Source organism: Parambassis ranga, chromosome 19 (genome assembly GCF_900634625.1).
Source record: "Parambassis ranga chromosome 19, fParRan2.1, whole genome shotgun sequence".
Lineage (NCBI taxonomy): Eukaryota > Metazoa > Chordata > Actinopteri > Ambassidae > Parambassis > Parambassis ranga.
Window position 1 is genome coordinate 14,308,755 of NC_041039.1, and position 21,390 is coordinate 14,330,144.

The 21,390-nt window shown below is 42.7% G+C and overlaps 1 protein-coding gene across 1 annotated transcript in view; it reads left to right on the top strand.

The window, feature by feature from the left end:
• The window catches only part of tln2b (talin 2b), a 69,784-nt gene that overhangs the window by 46,325 nt on the left and 2,069 nt on the right, over nucleotides 1-21,390 (top strand). Inside the window, exons 26-56 of the mRNA XM_028431014.1 lie at nucleotides 255-357; nucleotides 1,343-1,551; nucleotides 1,986-2,105; nucleotides 2,264-2,461; nucleotides 2,948-3,087; nucleotides 3,622-3,715; nucleotides 4,053-4,142; nucleotides 4,255-4,377; nucleotides 5,027-5,170; nucleotides 5,602-5,763; nucleotides 5,916-6,056; nucleotides 6,699-6,880; nucleotides 7,409-7,541; nucleotides 7,655-7,756; nucleotides 7,881-8,051; nucleotides 8,614-8,760; nucleotides 9,476-9,577; nucleotides 9,688-9,807; nucleotides 10,448-10,594; nucleotides 11,450-11,616; nucleotides 11,977-12,160; nucleotides 12,517-12,642; nucleotides 14,884-15,000; nucleotides 15,490-15,675; nucleotides 15,964-16,071; nucleotides 16,455-16,560; nucleotides 18,302-18,426; nucleotides 20,344-20,469; nucleotides 20,560-20,622; nucleotides 20,708-20,890; nucleotides 20,963-21,088. Coding sequence (XP_028286815.1) covers nucleotides 255-357; nucleotides 1,343-1,551; nucleotides 1,986-2,105; nucleotides 2,264-2,461; nucleotides 2,948-3,087; nucleotides 3,622-3,715; nucleotides 4,053-4,142; nucleotides 4,255-4,377; nucleotides 5,027-5,170; nucleotides 5,602-5,763; nucleotides 5,916-6,056; nucleotides 6,699-6,880; nucleotides 7,409-7,541; nucleotides 7,655-7,756; nucleotides 7,881-8,051; nucleotides 8,614-8,760; nucleotides 9,476-9,577; nucleotides 9,688-9,807; nucleotides 10,448-10,594; nucleotides 11,450-11,616; nucleotides 11,977-12,160; nucleotides 12,517-12,642; nucleotides 14,884-15,000; nucleotides 15,490-15,675; nucleotides 15,964-16,071; nucleotides 16,455-16,560; nucleotides 18,302-18,426; nucleotides 20,344-20,469; nucleotides 20,560-20,622; nucleotides 20,708-20,890; nucleotides 20,963-21,088 — 4,245 coding nt within the window. The remainder of the gene's footprint in view (nucleotides 1-254; nucleotides 358-1,342; nucleotides 1,552-1,985; nucleotides 2,106-2,263; nucleotides 2,462-2,947; nucleotides 3,088-3,621; nucleotides 3,716-4,052; nucleotides 4,143-4,254; nucleotides 4,378-5,026; nucleotides 5,171-5,601; nucleotides 5,764-5,915; nucleotides 6,057-6,698; nucleotides 6,881-7,408; nucleotides 7,542-7,654; nucleotides 7,757-7,880; nucleotides 8,052-8,613; nucleotides 8,761-9,475; nucleotides 9,578-9,687; nucleotides 9,808-10,447; nucleotides 10,595-11,449; nucleotides 11,617-11,976; nucleotides 12,161-12,516; nucleotides 12,643-14,883; nucleotides 15,001-15,489; nucleotides 15,676-15,963; nucleotides 16,072-16,454; nucleotides 16,561-18,301; nucleotides 18,427-20,343; nucleotides 20,470-20,559; nucleotides 20,623-20,707; nucleotides 20,891-20,962; nucleotides 21,089-21,390) is intronic.

Sequence of the window (21,390 nt, forward strand, 5' to 3'; positions counted from 1 at the left end):
ACCTAGTAAGACTTCCTTGGGTGATAAGCTCTTAAAACAGAGTTTGTAGATTCATTTTTTCACACAGTGCTGTGTTGCAATCAAATGAAATAACACAAAAGAAAAATACTGCACAAGATACTGACTTTAAACCTTTTTTATAATTAGTAAGATGAACTGCTATGTTTCATTACATCAGGTCACTAACCTATCAATCACCACAAATGAAGATAATGAGGAGTCATATGGTTTGTTATGATCTTTTGCTCACACAGCTGGAAAAGTGTGCTCAGGATTTGGGGAGTACATCGAAGGCTGTGGGCTCCTCCATGGCCCAGCTGCTGACGTGTGCTGCACAGGGCAATGAACATTACACAGGTTAGTTCCATACAGAGAGCAAGCTCACACAGCCTCCTACTAGATTAGTCACATTGCTGCAGTGGATAAGTATATAAATATATCTATTGATTGCTGGTTGTATTTTAAATTTAAATTGCTCTGTCAAAGGGCAAGCAAAGGACGTGGGTTAGTGTTATTATTATTGCCTTAAACAGAACTTCAGGAATCCAGCACAGCTTGGCTGTTTTGCTGTCACTTCTGGCTTGAATGAGGATCTTTGTGAAAGAGAGATGAAGACAGATAGACAATAACATTTCTAACAATGAATGCTCCCAGGCAGTACTTCATGCTGTGGCTCAGGGTGCTGCTCGCTACTCATTAATCTTTTTTTTTTCGCTGGATTTAACATTCCATCAGCAAATGGCTCCACTCCACTGGTTAATGCAATTTGATGCAATTTGCTGGGTTTTTTTTTTCTTCTTCTCCTCAGCTCAGTATAATATAAGTTAAGGACACTTCCCGTGTGGGGACATATTTATTATATTAACTCATTTAGTTAAACAATAAGGGCATTTCAGTATCAGAGTTTGTTCACAGTGTGCTGCAGCTCGTTGATATGCCGACTAATGTGCACACTTGCCTCTCATTTTATGTTGCTTAAACTGGACCGCTGCAAATGAAATGTATTTAGTTAAATGTCAGTTTAGATTCGGAAGGAATAACATTACTTAATCTGCAGCTACGTCTGGAACTACTAACGTAAAATGTTAGTAAAAATACTATCTTGCTATCTTTACTCCTTTGTACTGCTGATATATATTTGATTTGCTTAACTCGAGGCAACTGGACTCAAGGATTTTTTTTCTTTTTCTTTTTTTGTAAATCCTTGAGTCCAATTACCCTAGAGTTAAACTCTTGGACATGACCATGACCTGGATGAATGAGAGCATCCACAGACATTTGATTTGCTTCTCTGTTTTTTGTCCCTGAGATCAAAATTATTTCTTTTGCTGGTTTCTTTCAGGTGTTGCAGCCAGAGAAACAGCACTGGCTCTAAGGACGTTGGCTCAAGCAGCCAGAGGTGTGGCTGCCAGCACCAAGGAGCCTCAGGCATCAGCTGCGATGCTGGACTCAGCCCAGTGTGTGATGGAGGGCTCGGCCATGCTGATCCATGAAGCCCATCAGGCCCTGGTTCATCCAGGAGATGCTGAGAGTCAGCAGAGACTGGCACAGGTTAGCACCTGGCCCCAGAGATGTAAAACCCCAGAGGCAGTGATATTCATGTAGTGATCACATTGTTCTTCTCGGGCCCCTCGCTCCCTCCTCGACTGATTTGTAAACATTTCTTTTTTCCATAACAATCATCCCCTCTAAGCGTTGCTATTTTCTCTCTGCTGTGTCTTTCTCGCCTGGTTCCCCTCTCACAGGAACGCCAGAGTAAAACTGTTCATTCTCCCACAGCCCTTCGGGGGATAAACATATTGTTTGGCATATATCTGTGACAGCAGCATAAATTAGTGACACAGATTATTGTGCACCGCTGTGAGCTCAATTTGCATTTGAGATGTTTTTTTTCCCCATATAGCTCTGCTCTGGGGCTTTGTTGTGTTGCACATTGTTAGAATGACTAATGGCAGTCCATTGACAGATGTTGTGCTGTGTTTCAGGTGGCCAAGGCAGTGTCGCACTCCCTGAATAACTGTGTGAATTGCCTGCCAGGCCAAAAGGATGTTGACATGGCCCTCAGGAGCATCGGAGAGGCCAGCAAGAAGCTGCTGGTGGACTTTGTGAGTCCTGCTTGAGGGATTTTCTTCTTCTTTTTTTTTCTTCTTTTTTTTTGCAACAACTGAAAACATCTGGGTCTTACAGCTAAATATCAGCCCTTAATTTGAACTTTGTTTTGATATTCTACAGTATGGCCTAATTGTGCATCTTCTCTTTGAAGCTCCCTCCCTGTAGTAAGACGTTCCAGGAGGCCCAGACTGATCTGAACCACACTGCAGCTGAACTCAACCACTCTGCAGGCGAGGTCGTCCACTCCTCTCGTGGAACAAGCAGCCAGCTGGCTGCGGCCTCAGGGAAGTTTAGCCAAGACTTTGATGAGTTCCTGGATGCTGGCATTGAGATGGCAGGACACACCCAAGTAGGTTTCATGATCATGCAGCCCCTCCACGCTCCATTGAAACCGTTTAGTGGCAATACACAGACCTCAGACCTTTGGTGGACTAAATATAGAAGTCTTAAATACAAAGTGTGTCACTTTATTAACAAAGCTATTTAAGTCATTTGTTAATGGGACCTTTTTGTTTAATTCACTTAGATACGTTGATTGTCCCCATGAGCTCTAACATAGTCAGATGTAATGAGCTCTTGTGATGTTCTTGTTCTGGTTATTTTGCTCATTAATTTGGAAAGATTGTCAGGGATTGAAGTTGATGTACCATGACAACAGAGCTTTAATCAAGCCCAAGGCCTGCCAAGGGAGAAACTGAAAGTAAGATATTAGGTAGTAGGGACATGTCAAGTACAATTTGATCCTTTATCCCTTGACACCAGTTGCTAACACTGTACTTTAAATTCTAAAATCATTCATCTGTTTTGTTTTGGTTTTTTTTCTTTGCATGTGCAGAGCAAGGAGGACCAGATCCAAGTCATTGGTAATCTGAAGAACATTTCCATGGCATCCAGTAAGCTGCTGCTGGCTGCCAAGTCTCTGTCTGTGGATCCAGGTGCAGCCAATGCTAAGAATCTTCTGGCTGTGGCGGCAAGGTACGTAACAATGCAGACAGCATCAACAGATATGTATCAGATATCCTCTTCAGTTGTTTCAGAGGACTTCCGTGCTTTACTTTCTCAACTTTTAAACAGATCCCTTCTGTGCTAAATATAATTCCTCCATCCAGATTTGGAACTGCAGCAAGTTATGATAGATAGAGAAAACATCTCCTCCTACGATGTGTCTGTTCGGCATCGCTTTGGGTGTGTGTATCCTCCCCTTAGTGGAGAGAAGCCAAGCAGCTGGTCCCGCAGGGCTTTAGGCCTGACTGACTTCTCTCTGTCTAATTAGGAAGATGGAAGCCTTGGCTAGAGCCTGTCTGTGCTCAGCAAGGCTGAACACAAACTCAAGACAATCTCAGCACTCTTGTGCACTGTGTGTTATCCAGTCACGGTGTGAATCCAGCAGTGCCATGCTTAAATAGGGGCAGCTTAAAGCATGTGTGAGTGAAGCGGGCCTGTGTGTGCATGCAGAGGACACATGTGCGGGCTAAAGAGGCTGTGTGGCCACCTGTGTGTGTGTTCCAGGGCGGTGACAGAGAGCATTAACCAGCTGATAACACTCTGCACCCAGCAAGCAGCCGGACAAAAGGAGTGTGACAACGCCTTGAGGGAGTTGGAGGTAGTCGTTCTCACATACACAGCACCACACACAGACCTCTCCTGCACATGCCTGAGATGTGTATTTTTCACACCTTGCCTTTTGTAGATACAAACACCGGCTGCATTAGCTACACAGGGGGGGGGCATTCACATACACAATAATATTACACTACACTTAATTGAACATGACATTAATGCTGTTTATTTTCAGACCTTGAATGTCATGGTTTATCATGGCAGAATATTCCAAACACCTTAATTTACATGTGAATGAAGCAGCTGATGTATGTGTGAGGATAGCAGAGACATTCAGTGGTGTGTCCATTGTTATTAAAAGCTTCTCTGCTTGTGCACAGGCTGTCAGAGGTCTCCTAGATAATCCCAACGAGCCCGTCAACGACCTGTCCTACTTTGACTGTATCGAGAGCGTCATGGAGAACTCTAAGGTACAGGCTTTCAAAATAATTGTGTGTACTTGAACTGTCACAGATATTTTACATAGTTGGCAGCTGAAGATCTAATTTGTACATGTTTTTTTTCAATCTGTGTGTGTGTCAGGTCCTGGGAGAGTCAATGGCAGGCATTTCTCAGCACTGCAAGACAGGTGATGTGATGGCCTTTGGAGAGAGCGTGGGTCTTGCATCTAAAGCTCTGTGCGGGCTGACGGAAGCTGCAGGACAAGTGAGATCACAGCCTTGTACTAATTTGCTTCTATCTGATCTTAATAATAATAACTATGTGAATCGACATTCACTTTGTGGAGACACACAGTTTTTGGGTTCTATCTATCCGTCTCATTCTAGTAACACAATGTAGTGTAAGTACTGTGCAGCCAGAGAAACGGCACTGATGAACAATGTAACCACAGCAAGGCAGCAATTCTAGTTTATTATTTCTTTCTCAAACATTTCATTTAGGAAAATAAATCTTATTTTAAGCTAGCCATGTAAACATTTAGACAAGGTGACAACAAGTCTTAAATGGCATTTAGACTCTTTTGGGACACTTTTCATTGTAAACCATGACAGCCAGGCACATTCACCCAGCTTTCATTGCAGGTTTTACAGACTCCCAGCGGCATCAAAGCTGTAAAATAACATCCTCATCTCCATGCACGGTTCAGTTGCCTTTTCAAGAAAAGGGCACACTGACAGATCTTTTGTTCACGCTGAAGCTCCCCTATCATTCACCATGTACTTTATACAATTCCATGTACAAAATGTATTCATGTATTTATAAACTCATGTAAGGATGTGAACTTTATGTGTGACAGCAACTGAGGGAAAACCTGTCTCGTCTCAAACTTATACAATATTTTGTTTTTCTGTAGGCCTCTTATCTTGTAGGTGTCTCTGATCCTAATAGTCAGTCAGGCCACGAGGGGCTGGTGGATCCCATTCACTTTGCACGGGCCCACCAAGCCATACAGATGGCTTGTCAGAACTTAGTGGACCCAGCCAGTAGTCCCTCACAGGTAAGAAGCTCCATCACAAGCTAAATAACTTTGCACACATAATTATGTCCCTAGTGCATAAAGATAAAAATGTGAACCTTTACTGTTGGCTTTCTCAGCTGAAGGAATGTGTCAAAATAAGCCACTCCAATTTGCAGCCCCTTATGATGTCATAAGGGGATAAGCCCTTCTACTTTACTTGGTTCTCCTTGCTTATTTCTGCCAATTATTCATGGTACCTACTGAAAACTTGCAGTCTTCTATCAGCAGGGAGCATATATTAGGCAGCAGCATATTTACACAGGTAACAGTGCAGTTACTTAGAAAAATAACAGGTACATAACACAAGACTTGAATGTTGTTGAAATTTTTGCTGCACACCTCACCAGAATGCAGTTTTTGCTGTTTCTCTTTGTTGACGTTGTTTACATGTGTGTTTGTTTGTTTATAAGGTTTTGTCCGCAGCAACGATTGTAGCCAAGCACACCTCAGCTCTCTGTAATGCATGCCGCTTGGCTTCTTCTAAAACCTCCAACCCGGTGGCTAGGAGACAGTTTGTCCAGTCAGCCAAAGAGGTGGCCAACACCACAGCCAACCTTGTCAAAACCATCAAGGTCAACTCGCCAACTGATCAAAACGTTGAGTGTAAACTTGTTACAAAGTTTTCTTTCGTTCAGTGAGAAGCAGCAGATGTGTGTATAACACAATTTCTGTCAAAAATAATGGGAAAATGGACACATATTCATATTGTGTTGTCTCGTTTTAGGCCTTAGATGGAGATTTTTCTGAGGAGAACAGAAACAGGTGCCGTGCTGCTACAACCCCACTTCTTGAGGCGGTGGAAAACCTGTCAACCTTCGCCAACAACCCTGAGTTTGCGAGCATCCCAGCTCAAATCAGCAATGAGGTACTCATCCATTTTGAGGCTTGTTTTTTTTTTCATTTTTGGAAATCTTTTTTTTTTTCAGATAAAACCAATTTATAAATGTTTTCTATTCATCCAACAGAGGATCTGAAAGAGAGAAAACTCTTCAGACAGACAGACTAAATGAATGTGTTTGTGACTTGTGCACTCACTTCACTTGAAACAGCCTCTTACATGAACAAACACAGAGGGAATTGGATTGAGGTCCAATTTTTTCACTCTATCTTAATGTCAAGAAAAAAGCTCAAAGAGAAAGGTGGATTTTGAATTTTCAATCTGAGCGGAACAGTTCTCACACAGTACTCTAAAAGCTTTATTGCTGTAATCTGTCGGAGGGCAGTGTTTAGCAGCACTTTCTCTCTGCACAGCTGCTCTAATCTTCAGCTTGTTAATCTAATTGTCAAGGGAGGTTTTGGCTCATATCATAAAGACTGAAGGTGTTTTTTCCTGCGTCTGTGTAAAGCTGCCTTTCTAATCTCATCCCTCCCTTTGATTGCACCTTTGATCTCTCTGAGGTAGTCAAGGAATATTAACAACTCTGTCAGACCGATGAGGCTAGCTCTTCGCCGTTGAGCTGCTACCTGGGCTGTTGTTTCACCTACACAAATCTTTTCATTTCCACAGGGCTCAGCATCGCAAGAGCCTATTGTGCGTTCAGCCCGCTCCATGCTCGATAGCTCCACTTACCTTTTAGAAACGGCACGCTCACTGGTCCTCAACCCCAAAGATCCTCCCACCTGGTCCATTCTAGCAGGCCACTCCAGGACGGTGTCTGACTCCATCAAGAGTCTCATCACCTCCATTAGGTTGGTATTAATCCCACCCACCGCCACATACATCTCTAGAGGATTATGCCGAATCAAATTTTTATGTTTGCTCGCAGTCACAAGAAAACAATCTTCCTGAAACAGCAGTTTATTCTGTTGATACAAGTTCAGCTAAAGTTTAAATTGCCACATTAGTTCACAGCTGCTGCAATCCCCTTTGCTTTACAACAGACTCGTGAGATGATAAAACTGCAGTGGATGTGAAACACATTTCACCATGTGGTACTCATGGTGGACTGTGGACTCATTCTGTCTTCATCACTAACACAATTTTCACATGTTAGCTCTAAAACATGGCTAGTTTTTAAAGGTATAGTTCAACAAAGTGGGAAATAGTTTTTCACAGATTGTTTCCAGTCTTAAGCTAAGCTAACTCACTGTTACTCACTATTTGGCAGACAACTGTAGGGTGTCTTTTTCTTTTAAATTAATTCATTTATATTGATAATATTTTTGTCCTTACTTACTGCAATATACAAATATATTTTTCCACATTTCTGGTGGCAGGGACAAGGCACCAGGACAGAGGGAGTGTGATTACTCCATTGATAGCATCAATAAGTGTATCCGTGACATTGAGCAAGCTTCCCTAGCTGCAGTAGGGCAGACCCTGCCCTGCAGAGATGATATCTCCATGGAAGTGAGTTCAAGTACCACATCGGGTCTATCTTGTGTGAGAGAAAGAACTTAATGGGGTCTGTAGTCTTTCTGTAGTGACTTACAATGTAATTCTCTGCTGTTGTAACTCATCAGGCGCTGCAGGAGCAGCTGACATCCTCTGTACAGGAGATTGGTCATCTGATTGATCCTGTCTCCACAGCTGCACGGGGCGAAGCTGCCCAACTAGGACACAAGGTGCTGGTCTGACTATATACCCCTTCATCCCCTCTGGATTTAGAAAAAAATACTCCATTCCATTTGTTTCTGTGTTGCGGTGCAACCTTTTCTCACATAGATCTGTTTAAATGTTTTGTCCCAGGTGACCCAGCTTGCCAGTTACTTTGATCCACTCATTGTGGCATCAGTGGGCTTGGCCTCCAAGCTGCATGACCACCAGCAGCAGATGACCATCCTGGACCAAACCAAGACCCTATCAGAGTCTGCCCTGCAGATGCTGTACGCTGCCAAGGAAGGAGGAGGAAACCCAAAGGTACTGAGTGGGTCATAATGTAGCTACACTATACTTCCTCAGTTTTTATTGCTAAGCAGAAAGAATTCACATCATCCTTAGTTCTGAAAGTCGCACATGTTCACCTTTAGCAATGAGTCATTTTCTTGCACTACAATGAAAGAGAAAAAGAGAAGACATCTCATTAGTTGTTAGGTTTTATGACTCTGTTAGACATTTATTTGAAGTGTAGTGATAATTTTTTAAATCCTATTTTCAGATGACTGTGCTTTTACTCCTTATCCACCATCACTGTTTTAACTACCCCAGCCTTTTGTAATTCTCTCATATTTATGACTGCTTTTTGATCAATTATGCATCCCTTATCATTTGTTAAATTGTGAATTTTAAGCTTGAATTTATGCCATATAGAAGTGGTACTGTACATGTCCTAAAAACTGCAAGAATCCAGGCAGGTGAAGTGTTCTCTAGTGAGAGTCCTTACTAGCAACAGGGACTCTCTAGAGCTGTTGTCAAGCTGATGAGATTCCCTCCGGCTAAACCAGGACTGTCACAGAAACGTTAATCAGCTGACTGTCCTCAGGCGTCCCACACCCACGATGCCATCTCTGAAGCAGCCCAGCTGATGAAGGAGGCTGTGGACGACATTATGGTGACATTGAACGAGGCAGCAAGTGAGGGTGGCATGGTCGGGGGCATGGTGGAGTCCATCGCTGAGGCCATCGGCAGGGTGAGTGAGGGGTGTGTGTGTAGAGTGTTATGCATGAAATCTTCTGAGGTGGATTTCATAGTCTGATGTGGGGTGTGGGGCTCAAAAAGTGTGTCCTTGTCTCGGTAGTCCAGTGGATGACACGTTTTAAATCCACAGCCCACTGGCGATGTTAGCTGTCACTCATTCTGCTAGGGGACATGTCAATGTGTTGACAGTGCGGTTAATAATTGACAATGATCTGCACATAATAGTCAGACATAATAGATGTAGCTCAGATCTCCAGACCTGCACTTTTATTGTCTACATTCAGTTATGTAGCCGCACACTGTTTCCTCTTTATATGTGCTGCAAATCTAAACCCATATTTTGTGTTACTTAATTAAATTATATTTCATAAGTAAGTCATAAATAAAACAACTTGGGTTGCCAAACTGCTGGTGCAGCCAGTATATTTTGTATCAGCGGTCAGTTACCCATTACAAAAAGTGGTATTTTTATTTATCTGCCATTATGACAAAAGATATTAAAGGTCTGCCTGAACTGGGTCCACATCTGTCCTCCAGGATCAGGTCAGGTCCTGGATCTTGCTTAAAATGCCAAAGTAAAATGCAAAATTTTAAAATCTTTAAATTATTTAGGAATGTCAGTATTTTAACTGTCAATGTCATGATTATAAATATATATATAATAATCAATGAAACCCTAAAATGTCCCTATACCTTGGTCTTCACAGCTTGATGATGGAACACCTCCTGAACCTGAGGGCTCTTTTGTTGACTACCAGACCACAATGGTGAAGTTCTCTAAGGCCATTGCAATCACTGCACAGGAGATGGTGAGCACACTAATGTCCCTGCCTGTGTGTTTTCTAGTATTTTTTATTTATTGACAGTATTAGAGAGAAACCATAAACCTGCTGATGGTGGATGTTCTCTGTGTAACCAGATGACCAAGTCCGTAACCTGCCCCGAGGAGCTTGGTGGCCTTGCCTCTCAGGTGACAGTAGACTACGGACAGCTGGCACACCAAGGACGCCTTGCTGCAGCCACGGCTGAGCCAGAGGAGGTGAGAGGTCATGCTGTTTGTTCCTGTGGAGGAAAATTACAAACATTTTAATTTATTATGCCATACATCTTTTTACTGAAATATCAGCTTAGTTCTGCTTTTAACACCAAAATGCTTCCGTATGTATTCACACACTGGTCGGAGCAGATGTTTTCTGTTCTTTGAAATGACGCCTCTTCCTCAAAGCAGCGCCAAAAGTGTGACATCAAACAGAAATATAGCTCTCCAGCATCCGTCTCTCTCAGCACCCACGCACTCTCTCCTTAAACCTTTACTCTGTGTTATCCACAGGACAGCAATATGTGGAAATATTACTCTAATAATCACACAGCTCTTATCAATATCTTGTGTATAACAGGCTGCTGGAAACCCTGCTGGTTACCATAGCGACATTGTGCCTCTACAAGACTAAAAGCCTATAGTGATGCTTGTAATGAAGTACCACCCACCCATGAATTGCAGTCTGGAAATTAAAGGTGTAGTGCCAGCATTCTCTCTCTGAGAGTGCTTGAAATCATTTTTTTCCTCCACTCTCTGGATAAGATATATGCCGGCTAAGGAGATGATTGTGAGTTCGTATTATGGTGACACAAATGTGAAGACAGAGGCTGTATAAGCTGATGCCTGGTTATGGTTTCAGGTTGGCTTCCAGATAAAGACGCGGGTGCAAGAATTGGGCCATGGCTGTATCTACCTGGTCCAGAAGGCTGGAGCCCTGCAGCTCAGCCCCACTGACAGCTTCTCCAAGCGGGAGCTCATCGAGTGTGCCCGTGCAGTCACAGAGAAGGTAAGCAGCTACAGTAAGAGGACTGTGGAAGAAGCTTATTGTAAAGAATAATTTTAATTTAATGTTTGGAGCAACAACATTTCAGCATTAGCATTTTTATGAAAATATATTTCCTGCATTGCTTGTAATATTACATAGCTGTAATGAAAAGAAACAAGCATAAGTGTGCACAAGATTTAAGAAGAAGCATTTCGGGTGAGAGTAATTGTTTATTATATTGCAGCTGGCAGGAATGCTTTGTGTATTCATATTTTTAATTTTTAGCTGCAGCCATAATGGTGCACTAGTAGAGAGAGTTAATGTATCTTATTTAAGTGGTAATAACCAATGCGTTACTGTAATGTGATGTCGCACTCATGTGAGCATCCTTCCCTTGACCACCCTCACACTGTGCAGTTAATAATACTAATGTCTCCATGCTGTGGCACTGACAGCTTCCAGCCATGCTGCTCACATATTTTATTTCTGTTCTGATTTGATTCAGGGTTTGCAGATCAAACTTGAATAATCTGTGGTCTCGTGCTTGGTGATATGTGAAGCCTTGTTGAAATGTACCTCTCAGGGCCTTCCATTTGTTTATAAGGGATGAACAGACAGGAGTCTACGAGGGAATTGTGTGATTTACAGCATCAATCTCATTGGTTTAATGCGATTTTGCAGCAGGCTCTGATTTAATGCATTTTTAACCTGCCTCTCTTCTCTTATACACAGCTTCCCCTTTTAAGCCCAGTACCTTTTTCACTCTAAATATTTGCCACTTCAGTCACCACCCTGCCAACATTTACTTGCACCTCTAATAATGCCACATTTAAAAGACGTTTCTGTATATTTAATGCAATCCTTCACATGTTCCAGGTGTCCTTGGTGCTGTCAGCGCTGCAGGCGGGAAACAAAGGCACCCAGGCCTGTATCACAGCTGCCAGCGCCGTTTCTGGAATTATCGCTGACCTGGACACCACCATCATGTTCGCCTCAGCTGGAACACTCAATCCTGAGAATGAGGAGTCTTTTGCAGACCACAGGTGCAACAACCTTACCCTTAGACAAACAGAGATGACCCGGTCATAGTGCTAAATAAAACACAAAAGACAATAGATTAAAGATTTAAGAACGCTAGGATTTTGTTTCCCTTACTGTACTGAGATTGTGGTTTTTACACGGTCCTCCACACTCCAGAGCTCCTGTGCTTTTGATGACTCACTCAAGAGTTTGCCAATAAAGCTGAGTACTGAGATGCATTTCACATAAGGAATGCAAATTGCAAATTGTCCTTCCTAAACAAACATTTTGTTCAGAAAGGCATAAACAGCTTCCTTTCATATTGCTGGTACTTGAGTGTGACTGAGGAGCAGATTGTGACACAATGTGTCCCTTCCCTCAAGGGAAAGCATCTTGAAGACAGCCAAGGCGCTGGTGGAGGATACCAAGCTGCTGGTTGCAGGAGCTGCATCCACTCAGGAGAAACTGGCTCAGGCTGCACAGTCTTCAGCCAAAACTATCACTCAGCTCACCGAGGTGGTCAAACTGGGAGCAACCAGCATGGGCTCTGAGGACCCCGAGACACAGGTGATGAAAATTATATGCACGCACACACACCAGCATGCTTTAACTCAGCTACATGGAGCTTTAACAGTCTGTTATATACGGTTATCATTTTTCTGTTGTGTTGTGTTTGTCACCTGTAATATCTTTCTGTACACCCCATGTAGGAGTCTCAGTATAATTGCGGTTTCATCTGATAAACATTGTGTCTCTTCTCTCCCCTGTGTGTATGCCTCTATCTCTGCCCTCTACTAAGTCTGAAGTATCATGACTAGGTGGGAGTGATAAGCGCTGCAGTGTTAAATCCTCTCCCTAGGGCCCGGCTGATAAACCTGTACTCAGACCATTGTGCCATATTGACTTCAGCTCTATCTCCTCAGGTGGTTCTGATAAACGCCGTGCGGGATGTGGCCAAGGCTCTAGCCGAACTCATCGGTGCCACCAAATGTGCCGCCGGGAAACCGGCTGACGACCCGTCCATGTATCAGCTGAAGAGCGCTGCAAAGGTAAAGGAACACACCACTCGGCTGTCACATCTGGTTTGGCTGTGTATTGATTACAGCAACACAAGTCTCCAATTTATTTTTCAGCTGACACTCCTCAGTAGATATTACTGCAGATATACATTCTACAAATGCTCTCTTTGTACTGTAGCTGTTTGATGTGGCTGGTAGTGCAGGGGAAAGCTTTTTACTAGGAGGATATGACAGCTCTTATCTTTGCTTTTTTCCATCATATCCGTGAAACTAGACCCATTACTTAGATGTATTTTGTGCAGGCATTCACTTATGAGAGAGAGAGAGGGTCGTGCTTTACTGAGAACAATCTACAGCAAGGATCTATGTATTGTTAATGCTAGAGGGGTGATAGCTGCTACAAGTTTGTGGCTGAGGGTGGAGGGACAGTAATCTCTGATTATTCTTCAGGTATAGTGAATAACCTTTGGGTTTTTTATGTTTCACAACATTGGCTTCTGTGTTCTGTGTAGTCATTTGCTATCAATGGCACAGTGGTAAAACTAATGGAGGGTGCTCCTCCTTTCAGCACTGAGCAGAATTGGGCTGCAGGATCTGTCATGGCAGAGAGATCTCCATGATTTTAAACAGAACAAATAATATTCTGTAATTTTTGAGCCTGATCCAATGAGATTTCTCGAGCAGTGTGTAACGTTGGATGTAAGTTTGTTCACCTTTTTGTGTTTCAACCACAAAAAGGCAAAGGAAACACCCAAAGTGGAAACACCCAGAGTCTACCACCTCCCTTCAAGACATCACTAAGAGAGTGACATCTATAGAGAAGGCAGTAGTCCCTGTTTATCTGCAAAATTGTCAAATTATTAATAGGAGCCACCATACTGACTTCTTCAGACAGCTATGAGAGAAAATCAAGAAGATTTGACATGGGAAGCTGATAAGAGGATTGCTCACTAGAAAATACTCCAACCCACAAATCCCATGGTGATTGCTGCCATCCAGGAATGTGGATTTAAACTATGGAGGCAAGACACTGGTATGGCCATGTATTGGCCTTGAAATTATATATCAGCACTGGCCAGTAAGAGTATGGACATCCACCTGGACTTGTAGTTTTCTTGACAATTGAGAATTTCTAGAGATTGTTCTCAAGAAAACTCGCCTTAAGTTTTTGAAAAAATGCCCTGGATGACTGAGAATCTTCATGGACACCACTAAATCAGACACTGCTGTTGTAGACCACGCAATATGTGCTCCACAACTACTCCACAAAGCTCTATGTTGAAAGCTACAACTACTCAGCTACCTTACGCTACAAACAGTAATGCGTGGTTGTATCGTCTCCATCTGAAAAAGCAGAACATGAAGGATTCTTGGATTGCTTTGCCAGAAAGTACAAACATGCAGCAAATATCATATGTACTGAGTACAGAAATAGAAGGGAAACATAGTACCATATCTGATCAGAGCAAAATACTAAACACTTCTCAGTTGTCTACATATGTGTAACAGGAAAAGGTTGTCATTTAACTCTGTCCTCCTAACCCCTGTCACAGCTGTCAACTGCTAAGGATAAAAACCTGCAGATCAGGCCTTTAGCATGTAAACTCAGTGCAGCTGTGGTCATTGTACTGAATCTACTGAGATCAAAGTGTTTTATTAGAAACAGACCTTCAGATACCTTAAAGTTAAAAAAAAAGTCTGTGCAAACTTCCTCAGTTCATGTTTTTGTTTATTTAACTATGATAATATCCAGTGTGTAGCTCTGAACTGTTGCACAGGCTTTCTTGTGTTTTCTCATCTAAATGGAATTAGGGCCACCCGTGGACATGCTCATGTTGACAGATTGTTTCTGTTCCTCCAACATATGGTGACCTCTGAGTGGGACCCCTTTCAAACTCCTGGCGATCATGTTTCTCAAATTCCAAACGTAAAAATGTACAGTTTGCTAAGTGCGACACAGACAGAACGTCAGAGTAGAGTATGTCCCCATGCGTCGGTGAAATCTACATTTTTTTCATCCTGTGTGCCTGTAAATAAACTGTATTAAAAGGCAGTAAATCACATTTATTTTCATTTGAAATGCATCACTGTCTTCCCTTTCTTCAGCAGCTGATGTCTTTCATTTTCATTTTATAGGCACCTTCACCATAACTAAGGAATCAGTGAAGGGGAAAGCAAAAATAATGTATCTTGATGTTTTGTCACTGAGGAGAAAGAGCTCCACCTCCTGGTTTGTCTGTGAGCATCATTAATGCTGTCTTTATTTGACAGGTCATGGTGACCAATGTGACGTCTCTTCTAAAAACAGTGAAGGCAGTGGAGGATGAAGCCACTCGTGGGACGAGGGCACTGGAGGCCGCCATAGAGTGCATCAAGCAGGAGCTGACAGTAAGAGGGCCTGACAGTCCAAACCTTTTCTTTATGACCTGGTGGGAGTCAAATGATGAGACACAGCTTCTCTGAAAACCTTCCTCTCAGAGGGTCAGGAGGAATCTATGTCTATTATTCCAAACAAAACAGGGGAGGTTTTTGTTCTTTTTTTCCTGTTATTATCTGTCCGGCTCCTTTCCTCCTTCTTCCCTCTCAGCCCCTGCAGGTTTCCCACAGCTCTTATCAGAGTCTGAGTAGCAGGCAAAGCCAGAATGAGAGAGGAAGAGGAGCTTGTTTTTTTTCTGAATTTGCTGTTAACACTTATCAAAGAGCCCCAAGATGGAGAAAAGGCTTTACTAAGCTGCAGGCCAAGCTAAATGCTACAGTCTGTTTAGCTCTTTTTACCTCTATTAACATTTTCTGTTCACCTCTCTACTTCTTCATTTCCATTTTATTAACATATTTGATCCCTGTGCCTTTTTTCCCCAACCATCATCATCATGTCAGATGTTCCAGTCCAAGGACGTCCCAGACAAGTCCACCTCACCAGAAGAGTTCACCCGCATGACAAAAGGCATCACCATAGCAACAGCAAAGGCAGTGGCTGCAGGCAACTCTGCTCAGCAGGAGGACGTGATCGCCACTGCCAACCTGAGCCGCAAAGCCATCTCTGATATGCTGGCTACCTGCAAGGTGCTAATCCACACCGCCCTGCCAAAAATAGGCCTCACACAGACAACACCAGGCTGCCAGGGAACATGCGAGCCCAACCTGCTGAGAGCAGATAATACACAGTCTACTCTACTTTATGGTAGCATCCCGCTGCTAGTGACTGACTCGGTTTTCAAAGTCGTTTTCAAAGTGCATTTACTAGATTACTAGATAATAAACATACATCCACAAATATCAAACTCTTCCTGATCCTAGCATGGCACATTTTCAAAGCACATTGTGTTAAATTGACCTCTGACATACTTACAGCAAGCAGCATATCACCCTGAAGTGAGCGAGGAAGTGAGGATGAAGGCCCTGCAGTACGGCTCTGAGTGCACCGCCGGATACATCAACCTTCTGGACCAAGTGCTGCAGGTTGGAGTTGAAGCAGTCACATGTCTCATAAATAAAGAATGGAAGTGATTTATGTGTGTGCCTCTAGCTGCTGATGGGTGGGTCATGCAACCCCATATAAAATAACTGAGTTTATGTAAACATACAGAGAGTCTAATTGACTTTCTGTGCACCTTGTTGAATATATTTACATATTAATCAGCAGAACATGTTTTAATGAAATATGTAATAATCCTGTAATTCATATTGTGGCTATGTTGGCTAGCGTGTGTTCTAGAATATTTAGGACATGTGAGAACAGACATACGTGAATTTTTTTTTTTTTTTTTCCTTTGTCGACTTTGCTGTGACTCATCTCTAACATTTCTGCTTCTCGTGCACATGTTGGCCTCTTGTGTTTTCAGGTGCTGCAGAAACCCACACCGGAGCAGAAGCAGCAGCTGTCTGTGCATTCAAAGCATGTGGCGGCGTGTGTGACAGAGCTCGTCCAGACAGCTGAGGCCATGAAAGGTGAAGCCACACACACACACACACACACACACACGGGACTCATAAAGCTTGACAACCTTTCAGTGATTTGAAATGATGTCAGATCAGATTATATGAACCATACAACACACATGAAAGTTGTGTGTGTGAGAATTTATGAAGCGTTTAATTTTGGAGATGCTAATTTTATAGAAGCTGCTTTTCTGTCCAAAAATTGTTTGGCAGCTTATTTATATTTTAAAATGACATAATGAAACATTACAGGGCCAGCAGAGATGAAAGCTAAGATGAAATTACAATGAATACACTGAGTTTGGTGCAAGGGGGATTCCCATTAGGAGACAACTCAATTTGATAAAATGTAAAAAACCACGACAGGATTGTGGAGATGTTAGAGATTAGTCAAAGGAGCCCTAATCCTCTTGAGTATGAATAGTATTATAGAGCTTGTGAGTCAAGCCACCAAACCTGTCTGTGCTGTTAATAAAGATAGGTCATGAAAATCACTTTAGAATATTGAAATCGTACCATTGGGTGATTGCAAAAGTGTTCCAAATTAAGCTCTGCAGGATGGTTATGGCAAAAACATAGTGGAGTGTTTCCTCTAGAAGCTGCACTGCTGCATCTGACAGGAGTAATAGATTGTGTTTGGATGAGAATTAGATTTCAGCATCTAGCCTGGGACACAGCGGGGCTATCCACTTCACCTCTCTAATGTCCCATGTGCTCTCTCCCTCTCTCTCCTCTGCTCTTTCCTTGCTGCCTCAGATGGAGGTAAGTGGGATATGGTGTGTTTTGTTCCTCCAGATCACCTTTCATAGAGTCAGAAGGGGGCAGAGAGTAGACGACTCGGGGGGGGTGGGGGTGTAGAGCAGATTTCCCCAGAGCTCAACGTAATCTATGAAAACATCGTTCCATCTGCTTTACCAAGCTGTTCTCAAACCTCTCTGTTTCATGGGCACTTAAAAACCTATAAAAAGACAATGATCCATCAAATGTACATTTTGCCTTAACTTTGAGGCATTACTGTCATACAGCAAACAATTCTTGAGAGTGTATCTGGTGCCTGTGATGCATGAAAGAGTGCATGACAAAAACATTTGTTTGAAGTATAATCAGGACCTCTTGTTGCTGAGCTTGATATGACGATATATAGTCATAGTGAGAATTCACAACAACATTATTTAATATTATGAAGGAGAAGGAGGAAGGAACGTGAAAAAAATAGGTCTTTTCTCTACATTTCTGAGTCAGAACTTTGAATACATTCAAAGATTTCTTAGAAAAAAAAGGTCAAATTAATCTTGAACTTTGTAATTTGTGTACTAAAATAACCCTTATTCCAGACTTTCTTACTTCTTTGATGCTGCCTAACAAGTAAACAAAACTCAATAGGAAGTAAAAAAAATGTACTACAACCACTGAAGAGTAGGAGCACTTTCAATTTAGCAGGAATACAACAGAGGCAGATGCATTTTGAAACTGGCCTGAAAAGGTACCTTGCAGCTCTATGTATGTGGTACTTTACTATAGTGTAAGAAATAACACCATGCTTATAGCCTAGCATCTTGCTTTCATCCACCTTTTAAATGAGCAGTGCTACAGAGGCCAAAATGAATGACTAACCAGTAAAAAAAAAAAAAAAAAAAAAAAACATGTTTATCATCAATACCGGTGTTTTCTGACACCCCCACTCTTTACCTCGAATCATTGGCCACTTCTGCTGGTGTTTACTTTATGTGTCATGTTTGACCTCCTTCAGGATCTGACTGTGTGGACCCCGAGGACCCCACTGTCATCGCTGAGATTGAGCTGCTGGGTGCAGCAGCATCCATTGAAGCTGCAGCCAAGAAACTAGAGCAGCTGAAACCCAGGGCCAAGCCCAAGGTATAAGTGCCCCTCTCGGACCTCTCCACCCACACAATCCCACGCATAGCTTTTTCTGCCATTAATCAGCAGGGGAGACGATGAGGGGCGTAGGTAGAGAAAGGTGACGCTGTCTTTGAAGTGGAGTCATCTTTTTTTGTAAGCAAGCTGCTATCGTGATATCATTAAAGGCAAAAACACACACATACATACACACCATGTTGACTCAGACAGCTGGTCCAATGAGCTAACTTTACAAAACTTTCTTCAAAAGGTACTGTTGGACATTACTTTAAGCTGCATTGCCAGAAGAAGCAATTACACCGCTGGGTGTTCAGGCTTATGTTGGAATGAGTTCAGATGTGTGATGAACTGTGGTGACCGCTTGCGAAAGAGAGATTCTATGTCTTATTGAACTTCTTTGCTTTGTTTTATTGCAGTGTTCCTCATTTCTAAACAAAACTGAGGGAGGCTTTTTCAGTTTGTTGTTCACCCCACCCAACACATGCACAAAAAAACAGAACAACTTTAATACATAAAATATATGATACGCAGCATTAGTGCTTTTGGAAAGTACGCATGTTGTTCTGTGTGCAATACAGGATTGTGTTTGTGATGTGCTCTGCATGGTTGTGTTGTCTGTGTGTCTGTCTCTGGAGACTGGATGGTTAGATCCTACAGTGGTGCGCTTCCTTTTGTGGCTCTGGTGCTTTCCCCCCTTTTATCTGTATTTCTTTCTGTACATGTGACTGTCAGTCCAACCGGCTGTGTCTGTGTATTATGACTGAACACACACACTCACACATACATATAGAGGTTACCCCAGTTTTATTAAAGAGCATAATGCTCTGTCTCATACTATAATTCCACAGATAGAGTCTGCATTTATGAGGACCTTCATGTTTATGAAAGGGGATTAGTGGGTAAAAGGCTTCTCCTCTTTTAGATGTCAGTGTCTCCCTCTAGTGATCTAATAGGAAGAAGCTTTACCTTTTAAATGGGGAATACCGATGTATATTATTAAGTTTTCCTCATGTTCAGCTGTTATTTGGGACCTTGCTTTACCATCTACTAAATTTCAAACCATACAAAATAATGTCCAGTTGTAATTTGCTGTCCTTTAGTGGCTTAAAGGATTTTTTTCTGCTGAGATAGACAGAAAACAGAGCTAAGACAACATCACATATCATTCTTGTTGGCATGAAGCCGCCCACAGATTCATAGGGATGTTTATTCATGTCTAAAACAGCTTGGATTCTCCTTCCTTCTCCTCCTCCTCCTCCCCCTCCTCTTCTTTACTCCCTCTCCTCCTTCCTCTCTGCTCCTTCATCCCTCCCACCCTGCAAGGAGGGAGGGGTCTCCTGCTCCCAGCATGCCTCCTTGCCCCCCCTCCCCACCTTTTTCCCCCCAAGCCATTGTAGACCTGGAAGCCTTCTCTGCAGGGCTCTGTCTGATATGTTTGATATATTAGGTTGTTATTCAGTCCAACTATATATCAAACATATTCCTACAGTGTCCCGCCCTGTCTCCAGCCACGTGTGCCTTATGTGTTTATGGAGGTCTGTGGTCAATTACACGCTGTTGACTGCTGATGCAGAGATGGCCATTTGTTTAATGTCTCTGAACTGATGCCCTGCGATCTTCATATTGCTTTGTAGTTCCGGTGTGGGGAAATGGACCATCCCATTTAGATGCTGCCATTTAAATGTAAATATAAATCATTTTCAGTTGTGAGAAAGATGCAATTGAAGATTAAGCGATATAATTGGGTTGTAGGTACCCAGGCACTGAAGTCATGTCCTCCATGTTTGTTTTCTGGGATATTGAAGGGTTTGGTAATCTGTGTGCGATATAACAATCAAAAATAAGTAACTCTAGGACTTATATATGTTTAAATATGTTTTTTATCTTTAAATTAAAATATTGTTTTCTCCTCAGCAGGCAGATGAGACGCTGGATTTTGAGGAGCAGATCTTAGAAGCAGCAAAGTCCATCGCTGCAGCAACTAGTGCCCTCGTCAAATCTGCATCTGCAGCTCAGAGAGAACTTGTGGCACAAGGCAAGGTCAGTCTGCGCCCCCTCTGACACCTATGCTATATCTGCAACATAATAATGCAAGTCAATGATAATATTCTTCCCAACACGTTGCTTCAGGTGGGATCCAATGTAGCCAATGCAATAGATGATGGACAGTGGTCACAGGGTCTCATATCAGCTGTGAGTTGTTTTGAAAATCAGAAACTATTTGAACCCAGATGTAAGCCCAACCTAAGAAAACGTGTGCATTTGCTCCTTACTGCAGGCACGTATGGTAGCAGCAGCCACCAGTAACCTGTGCGAGGCTGCTAATGCATCGGTACAGGGCCATGCCAGTGAGGAGAAACTTATCTCTTCAGCCAAACAGGTGGCAGCGTCCACAGCTCAGCTGCTGGTGGCCTGCAAGGTGAAGGCAGATCAGGATTCTGAAGCCATGAGGAGACTACAGGTGCCACTAAAATACAGCTATAATTTACAATTTAAGTCACATGCAACCTAACTGACTCCATCTCTCCCAAAGGCTGCTGGCAACGCGGTGAAACGGGCCTCAGACAATCTGGTCAAGGCGGCTCAGAAGGCAGCTTTTGACAAGACTGAGGATGACAGTGTTGTGGTAAAGACCAAATTCGTTGGAGGCATCGCTCAGGTAAGACAAACTGTTTATCTGAAGCATGGAAGAGAAATGTGTTTGGTGTGCCCTTTTCACTGAATGTTTGCGCCCCATGCTGAGACGCTGAAATGCCACAGATGTTTTCTGAAATGTGATGAGCCGCTGTGGATAAACAGCCCATCAGCTTTGTTTCAAAGCCGTTCACCAGGTGTGCCAGGCATCCAGAGAGGCAAAACTCTGTTGTCACTGACAACTTTAATGACTGAAAAACAACTGAAAAATCTAAAATATTTATACAGTATGCTGGCTAATGTTCTCCCAGGTGATGTCATATTTTA